Source organism: Lagenorhynchus albirostris, chromosome 15 (genome assembly GCF_949774975.1).
Source record: "Lagenorhynchus albirostris chromosome 15, mLagAlb1.1, whole genome shotgun sequence".
In the NCBI taxonomy this organism is placed as follows: Eukaryota; Metazoa; Chordata; class Mammalia; order Artiodactyla; family Delphinidae; genus Lagenorhynchus; species Lagenorhynchus albirostris.
In genome coordinates, this window is record NC_083109.1 from 68,199,488 (window position 1) to 68,214,625 (window position 15,138).

The following is a 15,138-nucleotide window of genomic DNA, read 5'->3' on the forward strand; positions in this document are numbered from 1 at the left end:
GTAGTTCCTTATCCCCACGTGGTTCTGACTGGTCTGTTTCAGTAGCTTTCACATTTAATCTTCAGCTGAACATTTCCTTCCTACGAAATCTTTCGTGGAGAATGTAAAACAGCTAATGATAGGTGGTCCCACAACCACCATCCTTGTCCTGCTCTGTGGCCCCTGATGCACATCATGGAAAAAGCACGGTGGATGGAAAAACCAACTGGTCCCGTTCATAGCAGTGGATGGACCGTGAAATTATCATAAAGCCATCTGGCAAAGGATTTTGCTTACAACTCTAAAATGTGTTGAAGAGAGTGCAATTCACAGTAGTGGCTATGAACTTGGCTTTGGAGTCTGGAAGACTTACCCTTGAGTGTGCCACTTATAGCTGTGTCCTTGCAGAAATCAGTTACTTCAGATTTCCTCATCTGTAAAATAGGGCTCATCATACCAGGTACCTCCCCATGCTGTCTTGAGAGCTAGAGAGGATAAAACATGTAAAGTGTTTAGAATGGCACGTGGTAGATGGTAAGTGCTTCATGTATGTGACTTATTCTGATTTGTTACCCAGCCAGCTGGAAGGCGATGGGGCTTAAAAGCAAACAGGAATCTGTGAATGAAACTCTAAAATCCAAACAAGAAAAATGAAGGTCTTCTTTCAATATTAGGGAAGGAGTTCTGAGTTTGTTTTTCTTCCAAGAATTTCCTTGAGTCTTCAAGCCTTCTCTCCAAGACCCCGCCCTCTTGGTTCTGAGTCCATTCTTTGCCTGGTAAGCAGAGAATCAGAACCAAGAGGATGGGCTCATATCATATCATTTATTGTGAAATGCCTCTGGTTTGGAGCCTGTTTATAGGATGTGTTAAATACATGGCACTCTTTAAGACATGGAAGCAACCTAAATGTCCACTGACAGATGAATGGCTGAAGAGGATGCGAGATACACACACACACACACACACACACACACACACACTTACACACACAATGGAATATTACTCAGCCATAAAAAAGAATGAAATAATGCCATTTGCAGCAACATGGATGAACCTAGAGATTATCATACTAAGTGAAGTAAGTCAGAAAGAGAAAGACAAATACCATATAATATCACTTATATGTGGAATCTAAGATATGACATAAGTGAACTTCCACAAAACAGAAACAGACTCACAGAACAGACTTGTGGTTGCCAGGGGTGGTGGGGGGGGCAGTATGGGAGAGATGGAGTGGGAGTTTGGGATTAGCAGATGCAAACTATTATATACAGAATGAATAAACAACAAGGTCCTAGTGTATAGCACAGGGAACTATATTCAATATCCTGTAATAAACCATAATAGAAAAGAATATGAAAAATTATGTATATATATGTATAACTGAATCATGTTGCTGTACAGCAGAAACTAACACAACATTGTAAATCAACTATGCTTCAATAAAATAAATTTTAAAAACTACATGGCACTCATTATTATGAGTTAATAATAGGCATAATAATAACGGCTACCTTCATATTGTAATGGTAAAGCCCATTCAAATATTGATTCTTCCCTTCACCAGCTGTGACAACTCTCTTTCCTCTGTGATCCTGCGTTGTCTTATCATCAAATATCAGTGTGAATAGTCCCTATCTCCTAAGGCAGTGGATGAGAGTAAATGAGAGAAGAATGTAGGTTTCAGCTCTGTGCCTAGCCCGCTAGAAGCACTTAAAAAGTGCTGGCCATTATCATGAAGTCCCTAGAGCTTTGCGAAAATTATCTCATCTTCATATATGGCCTTATTTAATTCTTATAGTAACTGCTCTAAAATATAAGCCCAGCTACGTGTGAACATAAACCTTGTCCACTGTCCATGACACCACCTTGCCCCTCACCTCCAGGCCGTCTCTGCCGGCAGCGACAAGAACAATAAGGCATAATTTCATGCTGTGTTGTGGTGAGAGGTTCTGAAGTTGTTTGTCATTTATGAGAACTGGCAGAGCCATTAGCTGCCCCAGAGATTGGTTAATTGGCTAGTTAACAAACACCCACAACAAGTTAAGTCAGGCTGATGTCAAAGAAAGAAAAGGAAAGAAAATGCTGACAGTTTCCCCAGGGTGCACCTGCGCAATTCTGTGCCCCCTGAAGGAGTGAGCCACACCGCAGAGCACAGCAAGCTGTGGTCCTGGGCGAGGGGAGCGGGGAAGGGGGCGGTCCTGTGTCAGATATGAGCATTATCCAATCAGGGAGAGTGGGTTACTCCAGAATCCATGCCTGGAATCCACACCAAGGAGTCAGCAGACCTTGATTGGAATTTTGGCTCTACTAGTTACCCGTATGACTTCAAGCAAAATTCTTATGGCCAGCTGCCTCAAGCTGCCTCATCTGTAAAATGGGAAGATAAATTTATATATATATATATATATATATAAAATATATATATATATTATATATATATTATATACATAAGTATATATGAATATATGTGTGTATATATATATTCCGCTTCCTTTTCCCCTTTCCCCTCACTAATTGGGAAAAAAAGAAAACGATAAGACAAGACAGTTCTCATGATGAATCCTTATGCTTCATAGCTCTTTGCCCTTCTAAATAGATCCCAACATCTATGCAAAATCTAGGAAGCAGAAAGTTTCCATCTTCGGCTTTATTTTTATTATTTTCCTCTACCCATCTCCTTTTTGTGCCCTAAGAAAGATGCTGATGGGCCAACCGAGGCAGAGCCTGCAACACCCATCAGGCATCTTCACTGTGGGGGTGAGGATGCAGGCTGGGCCCCAGGGGCTCTTTCCACCCCTCCCCCGCCAGCTCAGGGCCACGTTTGTTTCCACAGGGGCTTTCCGAGGCGTGTGCAAGAAAATTGATCACTTCCCCGAAGATGCTGACTACGAACAGGACACGGCTGAGTATCTCCTGCGTAAGTTCCCCCTTCGCGGGTCCTCCCGGGGAGGGGTGGGCGAGGAGGGCTGCCCTGAGGTTGTCCAGCTGCCTCTGAGTTTGAGGCTCCCCAGCACCCAGCCCCAGAAATGGATACGTGCAAAGAAGCTTCAGGAAAATCTTTGCTACTAGACAGAGACATTCAGGTGGTTCTGACATCTGAATCTCTTTCATTTCAATGAAATAGAAATAGGAAAAAAAAAAAAAAGGGAGCTGTGTCAAAACTGAAAAGTTCTTTTTAGTCTGCTTAGGAGGAAATCTAAGGATTTTCTTCAACCTGAATACAAGTTTTCACCTTCCCCAGAGGGCTGATTTGAGGTGCTAATGGGCTAAGTGCTAATGGGTGAGGTGCTAATGGGCGAGGTCCTAAGAGGCAAGGCCTGGGAGAATAAAAGCAAACCAAGGTTCACCCGTCTTCAGTTTCAATCTCATTGGGGCAGGACCAGTGTCTCCCCCTAGATTGTCCCAAGGTCAGTAACCCGGATATGACTGGAACTGTCACAAACGCAGCACGTAGGAGGCAACAGTGTGCTGGCTTAGAGCAAGGGCTCTGGATCCTGGGTGACTCGGCCTTTTACTCCGGTGACGCCCTACTAGCTGGGCTGGACCTGGGCCAGGCTGCTTTACCTCTCATCTCTCACCTTTCTTCATAGTCAGCAATAAAGACGATAATGTCATCCATCTGACAGGTCATGAAAATTAAATAAGCTGGTGCACACTGCACTCCGCCCGGGGCCAACATGTACTCACAAAGCCATACGTGTTGGCTCTCTTCTGGGGCATGGGATGAGCAATGGTCAAGGCCCAGTGGCAGCCACAGGCCTGACATTAATCCAGGCACAGAGAATTGGGGATTTAATGTAATTTAGATAGAATTTCTTCAACAGGGAGGTGTGTCAAGTTCACTCAAAAGAAAAGTTCTAAGGCATTGGCTAATTTACTATTAGAGAGTGTTAAATGTAACATTTTTTTAAACTGCTGTTATACATAAAAACTTCAAGAAATTGTGCTATTCGGGTTATGCTCGTAACTCGTAGCTCAAGAAGAGTGCTGTTACAATTAAAATCATTGTTAGCTCTACTCATGCTTGCTAGTCTACAGGTGGGCAGTGGGTCTAAACACGAGCCTTTAATCGCATAACAATGTAAGTGGTGCGAGGGGTCAATATGAAAGAAAGTCATTTCTAAGCTAATTTTTTTTTTTTTTTTTTTTTGCGGTACACGGGCCTCTCACTGTTGTGGCCTCTCCCGCTGCGGAGCACAGGCTCCGGACGCACAGGCCCAGCGGCCATGGCTCACAGGCCCAGCCGCTCCACGGCATGTGGGATCTTCCCAGACCGGGGCACGAACCCGTGTCCCCTGCAGCGGCAGGCGGACTCCCAACCACTGCGCCACCAGGGAAGCCCTAAGCTAATTTTTAAAACATATTATTTCTCTTTTTTCAGTCCTTATCCATCTACTAGGATTTACCCAAATGCCAACTAGAACTTACATGAGCAGCTTAAAAGGATCTGATGTGGGAATAGAGGCCACGTTTAGAGAGGTAGCTTGACCAAAGTTTGGGGTAGATTACTCGAACCTCCTTTTGAGGATGATTTTAAAGTCATCTCCAGTGGGGTTTTACCAGAGTGACTGTAGTTTTTGTTTTTCTTTCCTATTTTGATGTTTGCCCTGTTGGGGACTAAACAGAACTGTGACCTCTATTTCACAACTTGCAAAACTGATTTTAATTTCTTCCAAGAGATCCATCGCTTTTCCGACAAAATATATTTCTCCCCTCTGGGAAGGTGGAGGTCCTCACCATCAGCCACTGAACCAAGTGAAGGAGGGACCTTCCTGAGCACACGAATTTCCTGCAGGGAACTTTGGAATCCCCGAGCCAGTCACGTGGCGCCAGGGTCACGTTCCTGCAGGGGTCTCCGGGCCCATCCAGCACACGTGCTGCCAGTTCCTGTTGCGACCACACCCTGGTCGGGTGGGGTTCTGCACATTGATTATTCTGCTATTTCCTCTTTCTCATGTGTGGTTAGGGAGGCTGAAGCTTAAACCTATAGCAGAAGATTTAATCAGGGACTTCCCTGGTTGTCCCACTGCAGGGGGCCCGGGTTCGATCCCTGGTCGGGGAACTAAGATCCCACAAACCCCGTGGCACAGCCGGAAAAAAAAAAAAAACAAACAATCCAGGGTAAACTGAGTTAGGAGAAAACGGCAGCAGAGCATGTCCTGTGTGAGACCAACACCCGTAGCCTCAGTTTATAGAACCTGCTCTTATCTCACTTGTGGGGTAGAGGTGGGATCTGGCCACCAATTGGTTGCCAAGTGGTTCCTCCACCACATGGGAAACAATCACATTCCCATATCTCATAGCCACACATTTCAAATATACACAGCCAACACAATTCAGTAGCTTCCAATGTTCAGATCATCTCCTTCGGGCATAATCATAATTTAATCATACTTTGAAACTAAAAAAAATTTTTTAAAGGTGAAAAAATTAATCAATTTAACTCATCACATTGAATATTTGAGCAATTCCCACCAAGTACACAATGCAAATGATCGCTTTAAAGATTTGTGCATGCTTGAAATCACTGGGGACAGACCCACCCCTAATATTTGTGGGTCCTAGGGCCAAGGTTCACATGGAAACCTGTAGGTCATGTGTGTAAATATTTAGAAGTTATAAATAAGCTATGGCCACCCAAGATCCCAGCGCCTACTTCCCAGGGATCACCCCCTTGACCTGGGAGCTAAATGAACCAGGGGGCCAGCCCTCCCTCCTGCAAGCCTGTGTGGGAGCAGGGAAGCACAGAGCAAGCCGGGCCTGGGCCAGGACTGTGACTGACTGGCCTGAAGCTAGGATGGGGACTGATTTGATCACGCTCCCAGGGGTCAGGGCAGCCAGGATCCCTCCCCCTACACCTCACTTCTCCCATCAAGGTTTCTAGGCAGTTTGAAGCCCCTTCCCAAACTTCCCCATTGCAGCAGGGACAGTTACTGGGACCCTGGTCTGCCCAGCCCCAATGGTGGGGGACTTGGGGTGGCCATCCTTAAGCAAAAGCTAGAACTCTTTCATTTTCTTCTCCTCATGAAGAGAACCTCACCCCTGTCTGCTTTCGTCGACCCCTCACCCCCCGTTCTCCATCGGCCCTCCCAGGCAATCCCAGTAGGCTAAGTCAGCTACCAAAATTGCAGAAAACTTTTCCCATAAAAACAAACAAACAGGACTTCCCTGGTGGCGCAGTGGTTAAGAATCCACCTGCCAATGCAGAGGACACGGGTTTGAGCCCTGGTCTGGGAAGATCCCACATGCCTCGGAGCAACTAAGCCCGTGCGTCACAACTACTGAGCCCACGTGCCACAACTACAGGGCCCGCGTGCCTAGAGCCTGTGCTCCACAACAAGAGAAGCCACTGCAATAAGAAGCCCACGCACCGCGAGGAAGAGTAGCCCCCACTCACCACAACCAGAGAAAGCCCACGCACAGCAACGAAGACCCAACGCAGCCAAATATATATATATAAATAAATAAGTAAAAATGAAAAACAAACAAACAGACAAAAACAGTCCTGGTGTTGTGGAAACCAGTCCTCTGCATTCAGAGCGTGAGCACCGCCACACAGTAGCAATAGGAAGGGCTGCAGCTGAACCCACAGGAAAACACACACTAAATGCAGGGACATAAAGCTCTGAACACTGAGCTTTGAACTTCCACACCAAAGATGAACCAACCACCTTCCTGCTGCCCCACTGCTCACCCTGCAGGCGTGCCGGGATTATAAAGACGCCACTGCCGGCTCACTGGCTATGCACCAGGCATGGTGCTCAACAACGCTTCCTCTCACATCCCACCCCCAATTCTGTTGGCTTTACCTTCAGGATCTATCCTGAGTCCGACACCTCTCCCCACCTGTCTGCCACCCCAGTCCAAGGCACAGTCAGCTCAGGCCTGGGTTCTTACCATCCTTCAAGAGCCCCACACCTGGCTCCATGCTCTGCTCTCACTAGCTTAAAATTCTTCTTTTTTTAATTTGCTTTTGACGGTCACCCTTTATTTTATGTTTTCTTCCAGTTTTATTGATATATAAGTGACATACAGCACTGTATAAGTTTAAGGTGTACAGCATAATGGTTTGACGTCCATACATCATGAAACGATTACCACAGTAAGTTTAGTGAACATCCATCACCTCGTACAGATACAACATTAAAGATATAGAAAAAAGTGTTTTTTCCTTGTGATGAGGACCCAGGATTTACTCTCTTAATTTTCATATATAACATCCAGCTGTGTTAATTATATTTATCATGTTGTACATTATATCCCTAGTACTTATTCATCTTATAACTGGAAGTTTGTGCCTTTTGACCACCTTCCTCTAATTCCCCCTCCCCACAGCCCCACCTCTGGTAACCACAAATCTGATCTCTGTTTCTATGAGTCTGTTTGTTTGTTTTTGATGTATATCTGATGTACAACACTGCTACGTTGGTTTCCATTACACAACATAGTGATTTGGTACCTCTCTACATTTCAAAATGATCACCAGGATAAGTCTAGTTACCATGCCATCTTGAAATTCTTAATACTTTTGGAACAAGGGGCCTTGCATTTTCATTCTGCACAGGGCCCTGCAAATTAGGTAGTGGGTCCTGCCCGTCATCTCTATTAGAATGTAAGCTCCATAAGGGCAGGACTTTAGCTCTTTGGTACCTCAATGGACGCAGAATTTATCCAACTGATATTCCGGCCCAGGTGTTCCAGGAAATACTCATGCTGGCTGGGTAAATACTGGGATCCCCACCTGAAGGTCCCTCTGCGCCAGAACCTTAGGGCCTCTCTGTGATCCAGCAGCTGAAGAGTTAACACATGGGTCTCTAGGACACTGCTGCTCCAGCCCTCAGCCAGCGTCCCCTTCCTCCCCTTAGAAGGGCAGCCTCTGCACCCTTGGGGTGGTTAAACATTTCCACCAGTACCCCAGGACACAGCACAGCACCTGGCATTTGGTAGGTGCCCAAAAATATTGTTGGATGAATAACTAAATTCATTTGTTTATTCAGTGACTAAATGGGTATCAAATGGGCATTGCCAGACTCAGTACCATGCAAATGTAGGCGTGTGCTGGGACAGACTCTGCGTTTCGGTGAACAGTTTGTGATCTAATGGGAGTCCCAGGATGCCCTGTCGGCTATATGATTTGCAGGGGCCAGTGCAAAATGAAAATCCCGGGCTCCTGGTTCAAAACGCAGGCAAAAAAAGCTATCTCCTTTCTTCTGCCATCTCTCTCTCCATCTGTCATGGTGTCTTTTATTTGCTATGAAATGTCACACTCCCTCCGGCACGGGAACACTCAAGGGGTGAGTGCATACCCTCGCAGGTGCCTAGGGCTTTCAGCCAACACTGGTTCTCCCAGCGTCCATGCCCAGCAGTGGTCTCTGGCTGGGGTGGGGGAGTGAGCAGCTGAGGACCCATCCCAAGGAGAACGGGAGGTGGGGAGGTGATGGGGGGTGGGATGCCACGTGAGTAGAGACTCCAAGCCCAGGGCACATGCTCCATCGACCCATCAGAGTTACTTATAAAACACACATTCAAGGTAAAGCTATTAAGAATTTCAGGATGGTGACTAAAGAGCATTAACCTCAAGCACAGGGCCCTGAGCGACCGAACTGGTCTCGCACCCACGTTAGATGCAGGCTCTGTCCTTCTGCTCACGGGCTGTCCTCCAACCAGGCACCCCCATGCCCGTGAAGGGGGGGGATCCCGGGGCTGACCGGGTGCAGGGGGAACCCTCTCTCTTTCTCTCCGCAGGGGCTGTGAGGGCCTCCAGCGTCTTCCCCATCCTCAGTGTCACGCTGCTGTTCTTTGGCGGGCTCTGTGTGGCAGCCAGCGAGTTCCACCGCAGCAGACACAATGTCATCCTCAGTGCGGGCATCTTTTTTGTCTCTGCAGGTGAGCATCTGGTCTCAGCCCTGAGGGCATCACAGACACCAGACCCAAGGCAGGGCCACCAGGACAAAGCAATGCTATTCAGGGTTCCCTCCAGGGAAGGAACAAGAAAACGTTCAACTTGTGTGTTAAGAATGAGAACCAAAGACTTTAATTAGAACCAAAGATGCTGACATTCTAGCTGAGAATGCACGGAGGGGAGATGAGGAGAAGGTCAGCTTGGAGAGGCGGAGAATGACTAATGAGAGTGTGCATGTATATGTCTGCACATAGTGGGCAGGGGGCAGTATGGTGTGTGTAATGTGTGACCTGAGAGATGGCTTCAGTGTGTTTTAAAGGGGTCCATCTTTCTGTTCGCTTGGACATCGTCATACACTATCCCTGGCCCTTTGAGACCTGTGTTTGCTGGTTTAAATGCTGTTCACAGCTCTTCAAGCGCACAAATCCTCAGACTGCTCAAAGCATCTCTGGGAACAAGGTAAAAGTCAGCAGCCCCAGATGCTCTCGGGGAAGACCTTATCATCAATAGTAGCCTTGACCGGAAGGTGGCACAGGGTGGCAAGGAGGACGAGGCAGTCCCCAGGAAGAGGTCCTATTTCTGCACCCTCTCTCCTCCCTTCATCTCCATCCCTCCTCCACCCTCCTCATCGTCCTCTCTTCCCTCTGGGTTTCCACTCCACCATCGCTTTACAATCTCTTCCCACCCCAACCCCCAATCAATGCCATCTGGATGAAGTGCTTTAGAGACGCAAAGAACAAGGTGGGGGTGGGAGGGAGGGGAGCTTGACTCTTTGGTGATGACCTCCAAACTTTGACCCATAACGGCAGAATATTTACTGGGGTAGAAACAGTGGGGAAGAGTATAAAATGGTGGGTGAGAGGGGCTTATCCTCCTGGATTTGAATTCTGGCTCTACCTGTGGAGCCTTGGGAATGTTACCAAATCCCTATAACTTGGTTTCCTTGACTGTAAAATGGGAAATAATAATAGTACCTATTTTATAGGGTTGTTGGAAGGAGGTTGAACATAAAAATCACAATATTATTTTCTAGCATTGGAAAAGCAACACAATATAGTTCCAAAGTTGGAAGCCCAGCATCCCGGCCTCCTCCAAGATATTGCTCAAGTTTCTTCCCTACTGTTTTGCCTTCTTTGGAAGGGGAAAAGTGGATGGCATCCAGCTCTGAGTCTCTGGGAACCAACTCAAGCAACAGACCAGGGGAAAGCCGCCATCTTGTCAGGAGAATAAGATTAGCCCAAAGGTGATGCTCTGTGTGGACAGATGGTAACAGCTGGTAAACCCAGGGACCTGTGTTGCTTTGAGGCACGTTCTAGTTGCTGGTGGCCCCCTCCAGACCTCCAGCTTTGACTGACCCAGAGGATGAGGGTTTCCTAAACAGGAGAAGATCATTATTTTGTCCCTCAAGGGGATTGTTGAGGGAGAGTGTGTCACCAGCAACCTTCTTCTCACAAGGGGTGTTGTGAGAGATGGCAGGTAGATTAGACACATGGGAACCGGGGAACATGAGGGGCGGCAGCAAAGCCCTGAGGGGAAGCCAGAAGCTGGGGGTCTCATCCTAGCTATCCCCCCACCACTGGTCTTCCTGAGGACCCTGAAGAGCCTCAGTTTCTCCACGTACAAAGTGAAAATTTGGGAGGATTCAGCACTCCCTAAGGCTCTTTTATGCTCAGTTATGCTAAGGTTCTGTGGTTTCAGGCAAGCAGCCAACAACCCTTTATTGAGTACCTATTATGTGCCAGGCACTAGGCATTATGCTCAAGACCATGGGCTCTGAAGCCAGGCTGCCTGGTGCAAATCATGGCTCTACCACTTCCCAGCTGGGTAACCTCGGGCAAGTCTCTTAACCACTCTGTGCCCCAGTTTCCTCATCTGAAAAATGGGGATAATAATGGCTCTACCATTTAAGGCTGTTCAGAGAATTAAATAGTTGGTATATGGAAAGAGCCTAGAACTGCATCTAGCCCGCAGTAACTGCTGGATGCATAATAACTGCTACTATATACATTGTACAATTTAATTCTCATGCTGATGCAATTCAACAAGTATGCACAGTGCTCTTGTTTGGGTCAGGCTCTGGGCAAGGAGAGGAGGCCATAGTAGTGAACAAACCTAGCCTAGGTCTGCCCTTAGGGAGCTTACGGTCTAATGGTTGGGAGAAAGTGATTACCCACTTAACATCTAGTTCTTCCTAAGCTTTTTTACTGAAATCTAAATCCACCCATGGCCAAGAGACAGTCCTGGGTTCAAATCCCACCTCTGCCATCTCCCAGCTGTGTTGACTTGGAAAGTTATTTATCTTCTCTGTGTCCCAGTTCCCTCATCTGTAAAAGAGGGGTGTTTTTTTTTTAAGCAGGCCTGTTGCAATGATTAATTGAGATCATGCACATAGAGACTTTGCACAGTGCCTGGCACATCATCAGTGCCTAGAAATAAGTGGCAACTCACCTGGCTTGGCCGCTTGCTTTAACCTGGGCTGACATCCGAGCCTCTCCTTGAGCTTCTTTTGTTTTTTTCCCAGCAAGACTTCCTTTCAGGGCTTCCCAAACTCTGCCACCAAAATTTACCTGTGGGCAGAGGAGAGTGAAAACGGGGCCCTGGGAAGTCAGGGGGCATCACCAGAAGCCACCTTCCGTGAGCTGAAATGTCTCTGAAGACTGTCTCCCATTTATACTTAAAAACTCATGTGAATTCTGCTCTCTCCTCATTATATTCATGTTCATTTTAATCTAAAAGAATGTGTCTTCCCTACTCATCTTCAAGCCAAATTGACACTCCAGAAAGAGGAGCCGTTTTTCAATCTGTGGCTTCCTGCAGCCTGACACAGGGCTGGCTGCATCAACCCCCATATTAAGAAATAGCTCAGTGATTAGAACTCGCTGCCTACCTGCTGAGGGCCTGCGCTGGGGAAGGCCAAGAGGAGACAGGGAAGAAGCAGACCTTGGCCCTGCCCTCTAAGGGGTAAGTCCTAGATGGAATATGGCCAGAGATTGTATTCAAAATATGAATTCCCCTTAAGGCATGAGCACCAGCCAATCAGAACGGTAGCACTGGAGCAGAGTGGGGGTGGCCCTTGCTATGCCAAGCTTTAACCCTTTGGTTGCTGGACTCCAGGGAGATCTTGGGGACCCCCAGAAAGAGTATGGGGTCTTCAAGGAATGGAGAGGATACTCAAGAGGCCATTGGAAATGGTTATTTACCAACTGGTACTGGGAACTGTAATGAGGAACAGCTTCCATTTAGAACCACCCTACAGGTGGCCCGGATTTGGAGGCAAGGAGACACCAGGTGATGTACCAACCTCCCTGAGTCATTATTGGTATCAAGTCCCGGATGAGACCCTTAAAGCAAAGGACACAAAGAGACATTCTACCTTTGGAGCAATAATGTGAGAGAAGTAGTCACAGATGAGGGCAACCCCCAGGCCCTCAGTTTCTACTGTTTCTTCTTACTACTCCCTAGAGAATCAATTTCTCTCCAAGCGACTAGGCAGCTCTTTCCAGGGCTATTCTGTTGGCACAAGGGGACTCTAAGTCGGCAGACCTTGTCTACTGGGGACGACAGCTTCATGTTCCCCAATTCTTGATGCTCGAACAACAGATAACCTAAAGCATTATCGTATCCCGTGCAGATAAAAAGACTTAGCTACTGCACCTTCCCCATTCGTTCCCCAAACTGCAGCTCCAGACCCATGTATGTCCACTCAGCAACCACATTCCGACTCCCAATAAGCACTTCCAGCCCACCTCCTCTTCTCTAAGCCTATTCTCTCTGCTGCCTCTTATTTTAGCTCAAGATACCATCAACCTCGCCTTCATCCAAGCTAGAACCCTACCCAACTCCGCTGTCAATCACCTTTCATCTCCTGTTGTTCAGGACCCAGCTTAAATGTCACCTTGTCTTCAGAACAAGGAGGTTTAATCATTCTCTCTTTCTCTCTTTGCTCCTGAACCATTTCATATGTGTCTCTGGAAGAACCCTTACTATATTTTGCTATAATTGCATCTACATGTCAGTTTCTTCTGCTAATGGTGAGGAACTCAAGGGCAGGGATCTGCATCTCGTGCATTTTACCATCATCATGACTTATTGCTGAAGATTAAGCTTTGAGGGAATGAATTGCTTCTAAGGGAAAGTACATACATTCTGAATTCTACTGCACTTGCTGAAAGAGTAAGGTGAATTCTTTAGCTGAACGCTTCCCATCCAGAATGGAGCGGCAGAATTCTTCATTTCCCGAGAGACAGACCCTGCAAGAAGAGCTCAGCAGCTGGATTTCCTGGCCATAAATCCATTCTCCTCTCTCCCTGTTGACTCCACATTTTTTTAAAAATAGGTATTTCCAGCCTAAAAGTGACAGTTACCTCTGAGGTTTATAAAGGATGTATTTTTCTTTCCCCTTCTCTTAGGGTTAAGCAACATCATCGGCATCATAGTTTATATATCAGCCAATGCTGGAGACCCCGGGCAGCGTGACTCCAAAAAGAGCTACTCCTATGGCTGGTCCTTTTATTTCGGAGCCTTCTCTTTCATCATCGCGGAAATTGTAGGAGTCGTCGCTGTGCACATCTATATAGAAAAACATCAGCAGTTACGTGCCAAATCCCACTCGGAGCTCCTGAAGAAATCTACCTTTGCTCGCCTTCCACCCTACAGGTATAGATTCCGGAGGCGGTCAAGTTCCCGTTCCACAGAGCCCAGATCCCGAGACCTGTCCCCCATCAGCAAAGGCTTCCACACCATCCCCTCCACTGACATCTCAATGTTCACCCTTTCCCGGGACCCCTCAAAGATCACCATGGGGACCCTCCTCAACTCCGACCGGGACCATGCTTTTCTACAGTTCCACAATTCCACGCCCAAAGAGTTCAAAGAGTCGTTGCATAATAATCCGGCCAACAGGCGCACCACGCCCGTCTGAACTGACTTCTGCCCTCTGCCCTCCACCCCAGCACAGCCCGGTGGGAAGTGGACAGAGGTGTCTCTGAGGTTGCATGGCATGGTCCTCGTGATGGTATTACTTTTTACAAAGACTGAAACCAAATGGACTCAGCCCTCTCCCACAGTTTGCCCCTCTCCCTCCAGGTCCTAACCCCTCTGTCCCTCCCCGACTTTTCAAGCCAATCCCATGACGTCTCTCTCTGTGTATCTGTGCCAGATGTTTTCCTTTCTTCCTTCTTTACTGGAAGGACCTCCACATTCTTCCCTCCTTGGAAGAGGACTTTACTCAAAGTCACGGGTGGTGGCTGGTGGGGGGGGGGCGGGGGGGATCTCCGAATCCCCAGACTTGTGCATAGTTGTCCCCATTGTCCACTCCAAATCCTCAGGACACCAACGGCCCAGGTGGCCCTGAGGGAGGCATTCACCTTTCTGTGTTAGAAAAACATGCCCAGAAATCAAAGATGTCAGAGCCCTGAAGCAGCTACTGTAATAAGCACTCACGTATTAAAGGTTTTGCCTTGTCGTAACCCACAGAGCTGGGGTGCTTTGTTTCTTCTGGGTAATTCCTGCACAAATTTACAAATTCATTTGCCCTGCCCTCAAACTGCCTCATGTATGTGTTGGAAGCTGAGCTTTGCTCTTCCACATTCTAGCCACTAGGAAGGATCCTCCTTTACCTCTGGAGGCCAGCAGGGTGCTCCTACCAATGTCAGAGTCTGTGTGTCTCTCACCTAAATCCCGGGAAGCTACTGGGGGCAAGCATGTGTTCAAAAATCTGGCTCTGGCACCCAGTAGCTCTAGGACCTTGGGAAAACCCACCCGACCTTCAAACCTCAGTCTCCTCGTCTGTAAAATGGAGCATGGTACAGTATTCTCCTCCACAGAGTTGTGAGACTTAAATAAAACTTCATGTGTAAAATGACTAGCACACTGCAAATAATCAATATGTATATTTTTAAATTTTTGGATGAATTCTGGGTAGAGTGAGCATTATCTGAGTTTGGGCTGCCATAACAAATACTATAGATCAGGGTGGCTTAAACAATAGATATTTATTTCTCACATTTCTGGAGGCTGGGAAGTTTAAGATCAGGGTGCCAGCAGATTTGGCTCTTGGTGAGGGCTCTCTTCCTGGCTTGCAGACAGCTGCCTTCTCACTGTGTCCTCACTTGGTAGAGCCACTAACTCCATCACAAGGGCCCCACCCTCATGACCTCATCTAACCTAATTACCTTCCAAAGGCCCCATCTCCAAATATCACCACATCAAGGGTTAGGGCTTCGATAAGTGAATTTGGATGGTGGGGAGGGACC

General features: G+C 47.3%; 1 protein-coding gene across 1 annotated transcript in view; it reads left to right on the forward strand.

Moving 5' to 3' along the window:
* The window catches only part of CACNG3 (calcium voltage-gated channel auxiliary subunit gamma 3), an 82,466-nt gene extending 68,661 nt beyond the window's left edge, over positions 1-13,805 (forward strand). The window contains exons 2-4 of the mRNA XM_060123796.1: positions 2,816-2,899; positions 8,728-8,868; positions 13,294-13,805. Of these exons, the coding sequence (XP_059979779.1) occupies positions 2,816-2,899; positions 8,728-8,868; positions 13,294-13,805 (737 nt within the window). The remainder of the gene's footprint in view (positions 1-2,815; positions 2,900-8,727; positions 8,869-13,293) is intronic.
* The last annotated feature ends 1,333 nt before the right edge of the window (positions 13,806-15,138 follow it).